This window comes from Cebus imitator, unplaced genomic scaffold (genome assembly GCF_001604975.1).
Source record: "Cebus imitator isolate Cc_AM_T3 unplaced genomic scaffold, Cebus_imitator-1.0 Scaffold228, whole genome shotgun sequence".
NCBI classification, from domain to species: Eukaryota; Metazoa; Chordata; class Mammalia; order Primates; family Cebidae; genus Cebus; species Cebus imitator.
In genome coordinates, this window is record NW_016107543.1 from 161180 (window position 1) to 176388 (window position 15209).

Below are 15209 nucleotides of genomic sequence, written 5' to 3' on the forward strand. Positions count from 1 at the left end.
GATCCGACCACCTCGGCCTCCCAACAGAGTGTGGTTTTTAAGGTGCCCCCTACCCCAGCCCAGGGACTGAGCAGTGGTTTCAGAATTTGGATTCTGTGACAGCAGGTGCCCCCCTTCTCAGCCTCACCCCAACCCTGGGCCTTTGGGCCCTTGCTTCTTGGGAGGAGGCACACACAGGAGGCACAGCACTCTGCCGGATCTCCTCTGGAGCAGCCAGGACAGAAGTTCTGCAAGGGGGAAGACCCCCACTCTATATTTGCTTTTATTTTCCAGCTCCTCTCCCAATTCCAAAGGAGTGGTGGCTTCTCAGTTGCATGATCATGATCGTGAGCAAGAAAATTTCTTGTAGGGTCAGGAATGTGAGGAGGCTAGCAGGGGAGGGGAGGTTTCCAGGCTGCCTTGGGAAGTGTGGCTTGGAATATGAATTCTGGTAGAGGAGAGAAGAAGGAGATGGGATGGGAAATCTCAGGCTCTGTGCAGATAATCCAGTTCCTAAAGCCTAGCCCCAAACCCTATTTTGAGGAGAAAAAAACAAAAGGGCTGGCAGGCCCAGACTCTGGCCCTGTCCCATTCTGACTTTGGAGTTTTATATTTGGAGACAATTCGGAAGACCTTTCGCTGATTGGTCATTAATCCAGTGAGTTATTGTCTGCTAAACAGAGGTCACTGGGAGAGAAACATCCAATCTGTCAGGAGAGGCCTGCTCAGCTTCGGGGACTGGGCCCATTCCTCTTTTCCTGTTTCTCCCTCCCTTTCCCAGCACCCCCTGCAGCCCCTAAGCTGCCCAGGATTCGCAGCCTCCCTTCCTCTGCCTTCTCTGCTCTACCCACCTTTGTCTCAACACTTACTGGGGGTGGGGTTTGCCAGGCTAAGGCTGAGCTGCTAGATGAGGCAGGAGCCCTGATTCAGATAGGGATCTATCGCCACCAAAGAGCCCACCTGCCTGAGGCTCTCCACTTTACTGGCAGCACCGCCGTCCCCTCATTAGCATGTTAAGGCGGCCTCCATGTCATTGAGTGGACTTTGCAGACCCTTGTGGCTGCCCTTTTTGTCCTGCCACCCCTTCACGGGCTCTGCTGGGGAGAGGGCAGTGCCCCCACACTTGGGATGGGGAAAAAGTACAGCTTGGATTTTTCTTCTTCCACTGCAGCGACCTTTTTCTTCTTTTGATCCCCACTATTGCTGAGCAGGGTCTAAGCGGGCCTTCTCGTCTCCCTTCCCGGTGCCTCTTTGTTCCCTCCCTCTCTGGTTTATTGGAGAACTGGGAATGGGGATCCGAATGCCAAGAGCCTTCTTCATTAGCAATTCCCACTTTACAACCCCCAGCTTTGAAATCTTTATTAATACTTAAGGGAAGATGGAGATTGGGGTGATTGTGTGAAGTTAACGCCACTCTGCCGGGGCTACAAAGTTGGGCAGTGAAGCTGGAAAACAGTGTGGGACAGGGAACCCAGACAGGGCCAGGAAGAAGCACATCGCCAAATACCTCGCTTCAGGCTCCCAGATCCCAGCTCCCCAGCCAGCCGGTGGACCAGGCAAATTTTGTGTTGATTGAGCCAGAGAGAGGATCTTTGACTGCCCCAAGTCTAAGATCAGAAATCGGTTTTAAAAGAGCCAGCCAGTTTGCTCTTATTGAGAGAATTTTTGTTTGCCAGTTGATGCATTTTTGGAGGAGAGAAACAGGCGTGATCCCATGGAATCTAGACGGGTGGGCAGCCCTTGGTTGCTCAAGGGGGGTTAAAGTGCTCCGGTCCCCTGATACTGGGTACCCAGTGGGGTGGGGAAGAGAGGTGCCAGGGCAAGTGCTCTGGCTCCGAAGAAACGGAATAGAAGAGGAAAGGATGTCTGTGAAGAGGGACATTCTCTCTAATCTCTATCCGTATTACTATTTTTTGACTTTATTAGTTTATGTTAGTATCTCTGTCTCTTACTCAATTTTCCTCTTTCAATTTTTCTTTCTCCTCCTTTCTCTCTCTCTTACACACACACATACACCCCCCACACATGTGGGTACACACACACAGTTTCCCAGGTTTCCCTCCCGAATCCAAGAAGAAATTGTTCCTTCTTCTGTATCTCCAGTTCGCTCCTAAATCACGACTTCACTGTCAGTGATGATAAGCCCTTCTCCCGCTTCTCTTTTCCCAGACCCCAAAGTCTTCCCTCAGACTGCTCTGGTGTCTCCCACCCCAAGTTCCCTGCCCAAACTCCTCACTACCAGCCTTTGTTCCCTGAAGTTTGAAAAGCCCCTGGCCAGCCGCAATACCTCAGTCAAACCTGGGCCCCTCAGGGGTGCCTGTCATACCCTCCATCTTCCAGCCTTCCAGCCCTAATCAGGGGGCAGCTTGCTTGCTTGCCAGAGACCTCCGAAAGAGGAAGAAAAAAGGCAAGAAAGAAACCAAACTGGGATCTAATTGCCTCCCAAGCATTCCAAATGGGCTCTGTACTCCAGAATTAAGAAGCCCCCACTCCATCTCCTACCGCATTTGGGGGTGCATATCCTCTGAGATTTTCTCCAGGTTCGTTTTCTTGCTTCTCGGTCCTTCTTTTCACTCCCACCCCATTATGCCCCACTGCCTTCTGTAGCCAGAGGGACCACAAAGGGTTGAGGAGGCTTGAGGAGGGGAGGGGTCTGCTGTTGTCTCTGGAACACTCCTCCACCTCCAGCTCAGCCCCATGTCCGCTTCTCCTGCAGCCGGCCCGAGGCTTGCTGGGCACCTTCTGGGCTCTCGTATTGTTCCTAGAGGCAAAGCTGTGCAGTCCCAAAAGCGATCAGATTCTCCTCTTCTCTCAGTTTTACAGCGACCTTCTCTAACCCAATGATATTAACAGCTAGGACAGCAGAGGATGTGAGGTACATTCTTGGCTTTTATTTTATTCTGGGGAGTGAGAGAAAAAATCCCAAAGGTGCTGGTTCCTTTAAAGCCTCTGGAAGCTTCCCTAGCCCAAGTCCCCGACCCACCAGGCTCAAAGTTATTTGGGTCTGACCCTGTAGGTCTCTAACCAGAGTGTAGAGATCTCAGGACAGACTTTTTGCAGTTACATACTCAGGCAGCCCTAACAGATCTCTTTGGAGGTCCGGGCTGGCCCCAAGTCTAGGTCTGGCTTGGACATTTTCTTTTCTTGATACTACTAATAAAAACAGAAAAATAGCTTCCACCCTCCATCCCCACCTCCCACCTTCCCCAACCCGTGCTTCCCCCAGCCACCAACTTTCTAGGCAGGAGGTGGGGTCCTCAGGACATTACATTCTGAGGCTGTGCATGTGGCTCCTGTTGCTGGAGGGCAAGAAGGCCACAGGTACCCCCAGTTTATCAGAGCCCCCAGAAACTGGCTGCTCCAACTCACCTGGCCTGACTTAGCCTTGCCTGGAAGAAGTGGGGGCCGGAGGCCAGAGGCCACTCCCTTTCTCATCCCAAAGTAGAACCTGTGAGTGGGGAGTGAGAGGAATGAGGGAAGCTTTGCCTGACACCGCCATCCTATCCTGGAGGGGACACAATAGCTGGAAATCATCTCTCACCTTTGATTTCCCCAGTCCCATTCCCTCTCCTGGTGCATCCAGATGGGAGAAGGCAAAAGCCAAGTATTCTAACCAGGAAATCACAGGGTAGTGCCTTTTACAAAGTTTAGAGAACCAGTTTTCCAAGCTGCTTTTAGAGACAAGAGTCTGCTTTCCATTTCATCCCCTAGCTCCGAGTCAGCAGTTAGGCAGAGTTGCAAACACTACTGCTTTGGGAAATGTCCTGGTGCTCTTTTTGTCTTTTCCTTCCTCCTGGAGTGACTATTCCCCACCCCCTGTCCCAAATCTGCAGACACCTACATTTTTGGCTCCTGTCTTCCTCCTACAGGCCTCCTCCTTGCCTTTTCCTGCCCTGCTCAAACACACCCTAAGAAAACTTTAGCTTTTGTGGCCTTCCTCACTTGTGCCAAGAGTCATAAATCTTGCAGGGCAGAGAGAAACAAACAGGGTTGTTCTGAATCATAATAATAACCATCTTCCATCTACTCTGCCAGGGCATTTAAAATTAAGCCACCCTGCTAGTTCTTCTCTTCTTAGAAGTACAAATGTCCTTATCACCTCTTAACGCCTTCTGCCTATCCAGAGGCGAGGATCATAAGAGAAACTTCTCCGTGAAGTTCTTTCAGCCCCTCTACTGCCAGCCAGTCTGGAGCTCAAGCTAAAACACAGGGTCCTCCTTTTGTCACCCTTTTCTCAACCATCCTCCCCCTGCAAGATGTTCTGGGTTTTAAAAATCACTCACCGCTTGTTGTCTGTTCTCAAAAAGAACAGTGGGGCGGGGTGTTTTTTTAAAAAAGGTCTGGTCTTTCCCTCTCCCTGGGTTAGAGACTGGGCCTGGAGATTAGGGGGAGATTTGGGGAGGAACAGAGAGGGTGTAGTGGAGGGAAGAAGCTAGGGCTGGAGACTCAGAAGGAGGGAGTCAGAGTGCGAGTGTTGGAGACCCAGCCACCAGTCCCTGAGGAGCTAAACTACTTTCTAAAAAAGTCCTGGCGTTCCAATTGCGAATGAGCGCAGAGGGGCACCCGGCACCCCCACCCCCTCACCCCCCGGGCCAGGCCTGCCTTGGACTCAGCCTCCAAATGCTACTTTTCAAATTAGCATACTGGTTTACTAGTGGGGTATGGGGGGAGCTGTGAACTTCACCGCCCTTCCTTGCCTTTGCTCACTTCTTCCTCCCTGTCCCCCCAGTCTAGATTTAAATTTTTTACCTGTATTTTAAAAAAGAAACCCTCCCTTCTTTCCTTCTCACTCTTCTTTTGGGGAGGGGGGTATTTTAAAATTTCCCCCCCTTCCCCATCACCACCATCACCTTCCCTCCTTATCAGGCATCTAAGCTTGCTAAAGGGGGAGAGGTGGGGGGGTGTGTGAGCTTGTGTGTGAGTGAGTGAGTGTGTGTGTGTGTGTCTGTGTGGTTTTTTTTTTCCCTGTGCAAAAGCAGAGGCCATTGTTACGGAGAGTAGGGCGTACCAGTCTTATAGGGCAACCACACTGTGGCGGCTTAGCCCTGCTGGAGCCGGGAGCTGGATTCTGGCGAGCTGAGCCTCCGGCACCTTTCGGTCTTCTATTTTTTTTCCCCGCTCCCCCACCCCCTTCCTCCTGCACACCCCTGCTCCTAAGCCGAGTGAATTGAAGCGGACGCCGCGCAGCTCCTCTGGCCGGTCTGCCCCTCCGGCTCCCCAGCCGGGGTGGCTTTGGGGGGGGGCGACGCAGCTTTAAACAGTGGTCTTTTTTTCCTTTGCCTTCAAGGAGGGGAGATTTCTCGCCTGCCGCTCGCGCTGGGGCTCGATGTGAATATATATTATGTCTGCCTGTTCTCCCCTCGTCGGTGGCTAAGGTAAGCTGGACTGAAATAGGCTATCAGTTTGTGAATGGCGGAGAGTATGTCTCAATGATTTATGGCCCATATGACTCCAATCTCGGTTCAAGAAGAGTTCACAAGCTTTAAGCTTCCTTCCACGCAGCGACTCTCTCTCTCCCTCCCTCCCTCCCTCCCTCCCTCTCTCTCTCTCTCTCTCTCTCTCTCTCTCCCTCTCTCTCCCTGTCTGCCTCTCCCTGCTTCTCTCCTCTTTTCTCCTCTCTTTTCTTTCAGCAGCCAGATCCAGGGATGAATTTTCTCCCCGGTTGCTAAGAAAGTCTCAACCTTCACTCTCCTTCTTTCTTGTTCTTTTATTTTTCTTCCTTCCATTAATTTTTTTAAGTCCTGGAAGATGGCCTATCCTCTCTCTCGGGGCTTCCCCAGCTATTGTTACTCTCCTGGCTCTCCCTGGGGTGTGCCTGGAAAGATGGGATTCTTGGGGGGGCTCACCTCCCTTCTCCACCGAGACCCTGGGGGGAAGCCGGCAGCAGCCACCATCTCCCTCCCTCCCTCCCAAGGAGCCATATGGAACCTGAATTTTTCCAACATGGAGGCAAGGGAAATAGATCTGTTTGGCTTGGTAGAGCTGTTCCCCACCCCCTCTTGTTCTGGATCCCTGATCTTGAAAACCCCCGGCACCTTTCCCTCTTCCCACTGCCCCGTCCGCCAGGCCTCGGGGCCCTGGAGCCCGGGCTCTGCTGAGCAAAGTCCCGAAGTGGAGTTTCTAAGGCGCCTTTTAATTCGGTTACTTCCAGCGCCCAAACTTGCTGTCGCCTGCGGAGCTCAGCCCTCGGTCGGCTGGTGTGCTGGGAACCTGCTGCCGATAACCGATTTGGTGTCCTGATCGCTTACTCTTTGCGTAGGGGGCTGGTAGTTCGTCGCCAGCTGCCAAGGCAGCAGCGACCGAGGCAGCCTGGCAGCAGCAGCCAGGGACTACCCGGGTGCACAAACCTTCCCGGCCCTGTCTGCACAACCAGCGGAGTCTCCATTCTTTCCTATCGTGTCTCTGGCTCCTTCGCTTTGAACACTCGCCTGGCCTCCGTCCCGCGATGGTTTGGGGTTTATTGCAAGGGGAGCGACAGGAATTTCGGCCCCAGGTGGCTAGTCAAATTATTGTTTTATTATTATTACTATCATCATCGTCATCATTATTATTGCTGTAACTATCACTGAGACTAAATAAAGGCAGGGCCCAGCCAGCCAACCCCCTCCAACGTTTTTATTTCATTCTCTTCTCTATCTATTAATAACAACCCCAACTAATGCCTGTTAATTAATTCCCCCTTCAGCCAGGGCTGCTCAGAAGCTAATTTTGGTTAAATCAGCAGAGGCTAATGGTAATAATAATAAAGGGATTGGGTCAGCCTGGTCAATTGAACTCTGGTTCTCCCTAGAAGGACCTGCTGCTTTGCAGACCCATGTGTATTTCCAGAAACCAATGGGAACTCAGGGTTACACCGATTCCCTTTTGAGTATAAATCTGTGCCATGAAGAAGGGGATTTATGTGAGGAAGGGACTTTCTTCACCTGCACTCCTTTTATTTTATTTTATTTTCCTATACTTAGTTTTCTTTGGAGTTGACCAGTTGGGCTGAATAAGATTTAAGTTTTCCAAACACACATGGCAGTATGGAAGTTTTATGAAAAGTGATGGTGAAGAGTTGAGAGAGACAGAGGGGAAAAAATGCAGTCAGAAGTTTCAGAACAAATACACAAAATTCTGTTAGTTTGAATCTTTATTTTTCTGGCACGCTTTTAAAAGGCTGTATTAAAATAGTGATCCCCCCCGCCCCCACCCAGGGAAACTCAGTCAACAGGGATACCTCTGTTTCTAACCCAGAGAATAATATTGTTCAAATTGCTTTGTTGATTTTTCTTCCTCAGGAATAATTTTCTCTTTTGGAAAGCACTTTCCCCATCTCATTAGAAAGGTCCAGCAGTTGTAATTTCTTGTTTCTTCTTTTCTTTTGGAGAAATCAAAGAAAACAGACTGTGAAGGAAATGGTGGGAAAAATTAAGTCTCACGGAAAAAAAAAAAGAGAGGTTTGGGGAGAGACCTGGGCCAAATGGTCACAGCACCAATTGGCCCGACCCTGGAAATTGAAACAGTCCTCTCCATTTGGGGGCCCCAAGGGGCCACTGGCTGCCGGGTCCCAGGCTTGGCTGAGCAAAGCCAGGAACTGGAGGTGGCAGTATCTGCAGCAGGGCCATGGATGGATGAGTCTCGGTTCAGCTGGCTCTGGAGGCTAAAAATCATCAGGAAGTTTCTGGGTCAGGCTGTTGTTATCTTCCTGGTAGGGGAGTGGTGGGAAGAGGAAAGGACACCTCAACTCGCCCAGAGAAGCTTCTTTGCTGAACTTGCTTCTCCTGCCTGTCTTTTTAGGAGATCCTTTGGTTTTCCTCAGGCTAGACTTTGCTTGGGCAAGAGACCTAAACCGACTTGGAAGGAGGCAAAGGCCTCTGGGCTCAGAGGAAGGTGCCGATGATGCTTTTATTTTGGAGTCTCCTACTGTCTCCTCCCTTGAGCCACCCTATCCCAGAGTTGGGGAGGAGAGATGGGGAGAGAGAGAGCAGGGGAGGTCAGGGGCTAGTGCACAGGAAGGAAAGAAGCAATGGCCTTTGCGGTACATTGTACCTCTAGGCAGTCCTGAAAGGCATGTAGTCCTCATTTATTTTTCTCTTAGTGAAAATGAAAACTAGTGGGCTTTTTTTTTCTTTAAAATTAAAGAGTTAAAATAAGACAAATCCATTTCAGGTTGGGGACAAGGCCTCAGCATCTGCTTTGGAGATGTCGGGGAGGGGAGAAGAAAAAACCCTATTGCTGTCAGTTCCCTTTTCAGTTCCGAAGATGGATTCGAGCCCCAGTCCTCTTCTCCCCCTTGTGTCTCTTCTCTCGCCCCGCAGGTCAGCCGTTTGGAACAGACCCCGGAGGAGGGGGGCACAGAGGGGAGGGGGGGGGTCCGGCGTGTCACGTGACCCCCAGGGTTGCCAATGTCCGGCCCTGAGGGTATCAGGCCTTTGCAAGTTTTCACCCACTGCCCGGGCCTCATCCAGCGATGCAGAAAGCCACCTACTACGACAACGCCGCGGCTGCTCTCTTCGGAGGCTACTCCTCGTACCCTGGCAGCAATGGCTTCGGCTATGACGGCCCCCCCCAACCCCCATTTCAGGCCGCCACACACCTGGAGGGCGACTACCAGCGCTCAGCGTGCTCACTGCAGTCCCTGAGCAACGCTGCCCCACATGCCAAGAGCAAGGAGCTCAACGGCAGCTGCATGAGGCCCGGCCTGGCCCCCGAGCCCCTGCCCGCCCCGCCCGGCTCACCCCCGCCCAGCGCCGCACCTACCAGTGCCACTAGCAACAGCAATAATGGGGGTGGGCCCAGCAAAAGTGGTCCCCCCAAGTGCGGTCCCGGCACCAACTCCACCCTCACCAAACAGATATTCCCTTGGATGAAAGAGTCAAGGCAAACGTCCAAGCTGAAAAACAGCTCCCCCGGCACAGGTACCAGTTCTCTGCCTTCCTTGTCATCAGCTTTTGTCCGAGCCAGGAATGTCACTGTTATTCTAGCACCCAGCCCCTAGGCGCCCACGAGACTGACTGGGAACAATATTAGGTGGCTGTCGGGTACATTTTTGATACCCCTACCCCTAATGACCCTTGACCCCGCCAACACCCTCCTCCCTCTAGCCGCCCTCCACCGGAGCTTCTGAAAGCTCCAGAAGGCCCGGTGCGTGGCCTCGAAGCCCTTCCCAAGGCCACAGAGCCAAGAAGAGGCGCTGCCGGGAGGATGCAGAGTCGTCAAAGATTGATTATTATTAAGTATTATTACAGTGGGTATTAATCACAATCGCTCGGACGGCCTGGGGTCCCGGCCTCCAGGCGCAGCAGCCTCTTCGTGCCACACTTCGGGGTCCTGCCCACGAGAGTTCTCCTCAATCTCCCATCCTGTCCTCAGAACCGGGTGGACGAGGAGGGGAAATGTTTTCCCGGACCTGGATTTGGGGATAGGGGGAGAAAGCACGCACGCGAAAATCCAGCCCTAAATAAATGGCTGTGCGGCTCTGTCTGCGTGACATGATCAAATTTTCATAAGCTGGGGCAGCGAAAGGAGAACAGGTCTCTTAATAAATGCCACTATTATAGAGTGTCCGCTAATGCGACGGGCGGTGGGGTGGGGGAGTGAGGAGGAGGCAGGGACGCGAAGGGGAGGCGGCGGGGGCTCCCAGTCCAGGCCTGGATTTATTAAGAAATGATGCATTCAATTTCGGTGTGTTCAGTAATTATCTTTTATTTCATTTTCTCCCTTCCCACCCCTCCCCCTCGGATCCAGCAGAGGGCTGTGGCGGCGGCGGCAGCGGTGGTGCCAGCAGCGGCGGCGGAGGCGGTGGTGGCGGCGGGGGCGGCAGCGGCGGCGGCACGGGAGGGGACAAGAGCCCCCCGGGGTCGGCGGCATCCAAGAGGGCGCGAACCGCGTACACGAGCGCACAGCTGGTGGAGCTGGAGAAGGAGTTCCACTTCAACCGCTACCTGTGCCGGCCTCGCCGTGTGGAGATGGCCAACCTGCTGAACCTCAGCGAGCGGCAGATCAAGATCTGGTTCCAGAACCGGCGCATGAAGTACAAGAAGGACCAGAAGGCCAAGGGGCTGGCCTCGTCGTCAGGGGGCCCCTCTCCCGCCGGCAGCCCCCCTCAGGCCATGCAGTCCACGGCCGGCTTCATGAACGCCTTACACTCCATGACCCCCAGCTACGAGAGTCCGTCCCCGCCCGCCTTCGGCAAAGCCCACCAGAATGCCTACGCGCTGCCCTCCAACTACCAGCCTCCTCTCAAAGGCTGTGGCGCCCCGCAGAAGTACCCCCCGCCCCCGGCGCCCGAGTATGAGCCGCACGTCCTCCAAGCCAACGGGGGCGCCTACGGGACGCCCACCATGCAGGGCAGTCCGGTTTACGTGGGCGGGGGTGGCTACGCAGATCCGCTGCCGCCCCCTGCCGGCCCCTCCCTCTATGGCCTCAACCACCTTTCCCATCACCCTTCCGGGAACCTGGACTACAACGGGGCGCCCCCTATGGCCCCCAGCCAGCACCACGGACCCTGCGACCCCCATCCCACCTACACAGACCTCTCCTCTCACCATGCGCCTCCTCCTCAGGGTAGAATCCAAGAAGCGCCCAAATTAACGCACCTGTGATGGGAGAGGGCAGACGAGGGTTAGGGGATGGGGAGGAGGAGGGAGACTGTGGAGCTCTGTGGGGGCAGCCTGGACGTCTGAAAGAGGGGCCAGGGAGGTAGTAGTCAGGCTGCCTGCGCAGAACCAGCCTGAAACTCCTTCCCCTCCTCCTGGCCTGAGAGGTTGCTTTTAAGTCCTCCACCCCTTGCTCCATCTGCCTGCCAACCCATCGGGAAAGGAATCCACAGCAGATTGGAGATGACCCCATCAACCCCAGGGCTCCAGCACTACCAAGTTGGAATTCCACGCCCGGAAGTGGGGTAGAGGAAGATGAGATAGGACGAGGCAGAGAAGCACATTTTAAAAACCAGACAAGATGGCTAGGCCATCACCACCCAACGGACTTACCTTACATCTTCGTAGGTAATTCCCCCCAAATCTTGATTTTTTTTTTCCTCAATTCTCCTTTAAAAAAATAAGAAAACACGTTTCAAACCCAAGGGGCACAAAGCACGTTCCCTTTCAACTTCCCCCAGTCCTCGAATTTGTTCCCATTTATTTGAGGTTTATTGAGGTACCTACCCCCTCCATTTCCAGCCCCAGGTTTTTCTGCTCTAAGACATTCATATCTATACATCCCACCCTCATCAATTACAGCTTTTAGAGGGCTCAGGGATGGTGAGAGATCCTGAAAGAGCTGCCTATATTATAAATGATATATATATTTTTAAGGAAAAGTGTGGAGGCTAAGGCAGGCAGGTTGTTAGGACTGAAGGCTTGCCCATTCTGCTGCCTCCATTTCAGCTCCAGCTCCATCCCCCTCTCTCCACAGAAAGCAGTTGGTGACACGAGGTTCTCCACTTTTCTTTTCTTCTGTTGCTCTCTTGACTTAACGTGAAAACAGGGTATATTTGAACAAACTGACTGTCCCAGGCAGGGGCTGCTGCAGGGCCTGTATGCCTTGCTCAGTCTCCTGACAGGGCACTTTTGTTGCACTTAGAGTTTACATTTTAATGGATATAAAAACAACTGTGAGAGATGTCTGGGCCTGCAGAAGTCCGCATCGCTCAAAAAAGCGTGTGTTCTAGTGAACATTTTCATATATATTTATTGGTTATAGCCTGTTAAAATATTTTCTTTTTTGTATTATTTATCCCCCTACATTATGTATTTATATGAGGGAAAAAAATGAAAAAATTGTACTTTTTTAGTATTTACTTGTTATAAAGGACATTGTGTTTTCTGTCATGTAAAACCAGCTATTTTAGTTATTATCGTACTCTAGAAAAGAGCTGTAGATTTATGTTAAACTAGTACTTATGAACAATTGTAATTAGTTCTAAAAGGCATGAACTCAGCTCCTAATTGTCGCTGTATAGTCCTGAATTTGTAGAACTAGAGTTAATTCCCTCTTGGAACTTTCTTTGTTCTTCAGTAGTTACTTTTTTCCTTACCTAAAAGGGTTGTCTGTCAAACAATTCTTGAATAAACTTTGTGTTATCAATTTTATCTTGTCCTGCTGGTCCAATTTAGATAGCAGAGCAAGGCTGCTGACTGCCAAATTTCCCCCAAGGGAAGAAGGACAAAGACACTGAAGACCCTTCCCTGGCCTTTTGTCCACTGCCCAAGTTTCTATCTCCCCCTTGATATGTATCAGGTTTAAATACCACTTTCTCATTCATAAGAGCCTGGAACATTTTGCCAACTTCTTTAGCTGTGGTTTAAGTAACAAGTTGGGAGGTAAGGGGGGACTCTTGAGTGCTCTCTGCAGGTTTTTCTGTTTGGCCTCTGTGCCTCTCAGTTTTTCATTCATTGACATTTCATCTGTTAGCTCCTTTGGCCACAACCTCCATGCACCCCTCACCCCTTCCCACTACCAACAAGAAAATCTGGCCGATTACAGTTTCTTCCACGAAACCTAAACTTCACAGTCCTCTTCCGGAGCTACAAAGAAGTTGTCACGTGACCCGAAGCCCAACCACCATTGGGTCTAAAATGAAAACAAAGAAAAATGATTAATCTAAAAAAAAAAATCTGAGGCCTAGACTTCTCAGGTCAAACTTTAAAACTAAGTAAAATTAAATCACTAAATAAAACTCAAGGCGGAGGGAGAGGAGGCACATTTGATTTCCCCTGCCAGGGAAAGGGGAGAGGAGGGTGGGAGAAGCTGTTGGATCCAAACGTAAATAAAATGGTCCCCAGGCTAATGTGCGGCTCTGTTTCCACCATCCTTGGGAAAACTTCATTTCTTAGTCGTGGTTCCATAAAAGTTTTATCACATTGGAGTGAGAATAGAGAGGGTCTGTCAAAGATGAAATGTCACCGCCGAGTCGCCGGAGCCGATAAGAGCGAGAAGACAGGGCGGCTGAAATATGGAGCTAATTCGTTGAAAGAAGCGATGGCTGCTTGCTGAAGAGTTGCATAATTCTAATTGTAAGCGATGTGCCCGCATTGCTTAATTAGGAGCATATATTTGGTGGTAGTGATGGGGGGGGGGATGAGAATCGTTCCAGGCCCTGCCTTAAAGCGAGGGCTGATTTTCATTTTTATGTTGCATCCTGGCAGTCCAAGGTTAGTAATTATAGTCTTTATGCAACAATAAATAACAATAAAAAAGCAACCTGAATTCTACACCCTCCCCCTTCCCTACCACCAAGTAGGATTTTAACTGGACTCGGCTCATCCAAGCAGCAAGCAATTTAGCATTGGTCAGGCTGTAATTTAAAGGCATAAGAGCGTGCAAAGTTTGATTGGGATCAAATAACGCTCAAGGGTTTTTTTTTTCCTTTCTCTCTTCTTCCCTGAATAACATGTTCTGAATGATATAACTAGATGAAGCGCTATGTTTGGCTCTGGGGTTGGGTTGGGTTGCTTATTTATCTAGCAGGAAAGAGACAGGCCAAGAGAGAGAATTTAGCTTAAGTTTGAAAAACAGAGCTTTGGCTCGAACCTGGAATTGAAAGCAAGAAAAATAAGAACCAACTTGGCTTGGTGTTCCCTATCTTTCTCTTTGGGAGATTCCAGGCGCTCAGCGAAAGCAGCCAAAGACTTGGGTAAAATATCCGTGCTGTAAAATTCACAGCAGGACGGGGTGGGGGGGGGCGTGCGGAGGAGGGATGTATCTGACAAGGAGGGTTCTCTTGGCCCCTTTAACACCCAAGTTTTCCGCTGTTCGCTAATCTGGCCATAAAATCTGTCAGTGAGGGTTAGAGAGAGCTGTATTTCCTGCAGGGACAGTCTCTGCCCGAGTTGCCCAAGATAAGCTCTGGATCCTTCAGCCAGCTGGAGAAGTTGTTGCTAAACTCGCAGAGGTGTTCAAGGGGATGACCAGAGGGAGAACCCTTTCTCAGGCCTCCCTGAATGACTTCCAGACAGCTACTATTTGGATTCTTCCATGCCCCACCCCCTATCCACACCTCCAAATGGTAAAAATTGTTTTCTTTGGAGCCGAGTTGCACACTATTGTCGCTGGCCACTTTGCCTGGGTTGAAGCGCTCTCTCTCTCAGCTCAGAGCCCTCCTGTTCCTGCCTCCCGCTGTCCCTGCAGCCCCCACCTCCAATTCCCCTTTCTCTATCCTCCTCTCCCCCACCATCATCCTTCTACTCAGAATTCTCTGCCCATCTTTTTAAAATACTCACCACCACCCACGCAGATACAACATTGACAGAAAGTTTCTAGTTCCAGCTCCGGGCTCGGTTGCCATTTCTTTGCTAACCAGCCTTCTCCTCCTGGCTGGGCAGCAGAGAGACAGGAGGGGGAGGGGAGGCCAGAGCTGTGAGAGTTCTCCAGGCAAACTTTCCACCCAACTTAGCGCCTTCCCTCTGTCCCCATTTCCCATCTGTTTCCCAGCTCTCCCAGAATCACCTTTCTCTTTTGCACCCCCACCCCCACCCCCAGGCCTTTTTAAGGGATGTGAAATTTTGGCTGTTCCCTCTGCTTTTCCGAAGAGCCAAATTCTTTGATGCAATCGGAGGGAGCTGTCAGAGGGCTAAGATTGATCGCCTCATCTCCTCTCTGTCCCTCTGACCCACGTATTTAAAAATCTTCCCCCAGCTCGACTTTTCATTTTCTGTTTTCGAGGCCTAGTTTCTTGTGCCCTCTCCCTATAGTAAATTACAACATTCTAAACTTTAGACTATCTTGGTCTTCTCAAAATAAAATTTAAAAACATTTTTCCCTAGGAGCCAGAAATGAAGTATCATCTCAGTGGTCATTATTCCACTTCAGGGAATTCTTCCTTGTCAGGGATTTTTTTTTTTTTTTTTTTTTAAACTAGCACAATGGCAAAAATGGGAGGAAAGTCTCTTTGTCCTAGGGGAAAAGCTCTCCACCACACCAGGCACACACATATGCTGACCTGAACTTTGAGAGTGCTCTAAGTTAAATCAGTGGCTACCTCAGTTCTTGTTCATGCCCCTGGATATGGATACAGATACAAGCTTGAGGCTGGAGTGGGTACATGCACATCTTAGACTCTGCCTGTTTTGGGGGGAGGCGGTGTCACAAAGAAGCATGGATGCCTCAAAATGAGGAAAGCAGGGGGACATAAGAGGCAGAGGCAGTGCTGCAAACACTGGGCAGAGAAGAGAAGAACCTAGGCCACACAGCTATGGGGGCTAGAGGCCCAAAAATGCTCCTCATGCTCCATCTCACTTCTATGTGTC

The 15209-nt window shown here is 50.9% G+C and overlaps 1 protein-coding gene and 2 long non-coding RNA genes across 4 annotated transcripts in view; 1 reads left to right on the forward strand and 2 right to left on the reverse strand.

Moving 5' to 3' along the window:
- The window catches only part of HOXB3 (homeobox B3), a 26409-nt gene extending 14356 nt beyond the window's left edge, over positions 1 to 12053 (forward strand). The window contains exons 2-4 of the mRNA XM_017497012.2: positions 5267 to 5354; positions 8280 to 8879; positions 9709 to 12053. Coding sequence (XP_017352501.1) covers positions 8432 to 8879; positions 9709 to 10565 — 1305 coding nt within the window. The 5' untranslated portion in view covers positions 5267 to 5354; positions 8280 to 8431 and the 3' untranslated portion in view covers positions 10566 to 12053. The remainder of the gene's footprint in view (positions 1 to 5266; positions 5355 to 8279; positions 8880 to 9708) is intronic.
- Positions 1953 to 3924, reverse strand: LOC119466780. The gene is made up of 3 exons (XR_005195245.1): positions 3521 to 3924; positions 3349 to 3427; positions 1953 to 2752 (listed from the first exon to the last, which is right to left on the reverse strand). It is a non-coding gene; the product is annotated as an uncharacterized LOC119466780 (long non-coding RNA).
- Positions 9643 to 14799, reverse strand: LOC108281467. Of its 2 annotated transcripts, none has more exons than XR_001816006.2 (5): positions 14184 to 14799; positions 12446 to 12534; positions 10953 to 11009; positions 10497 to 10559; positions 9643 to 9875 (listed from the first exon to the last, which is right to left on the reverse strand). It is a non-coding gene; the product is annotated as an uncharacterized LOC108281467 (long non-coding RNA). The 2 variants fall into 2 exon arrangements; XR_001816002.2 differs by having other exon boundaries at positions 9823 to 9970.
- Positions 14800 to 15209: the final 410 nt, after the last annotated feature.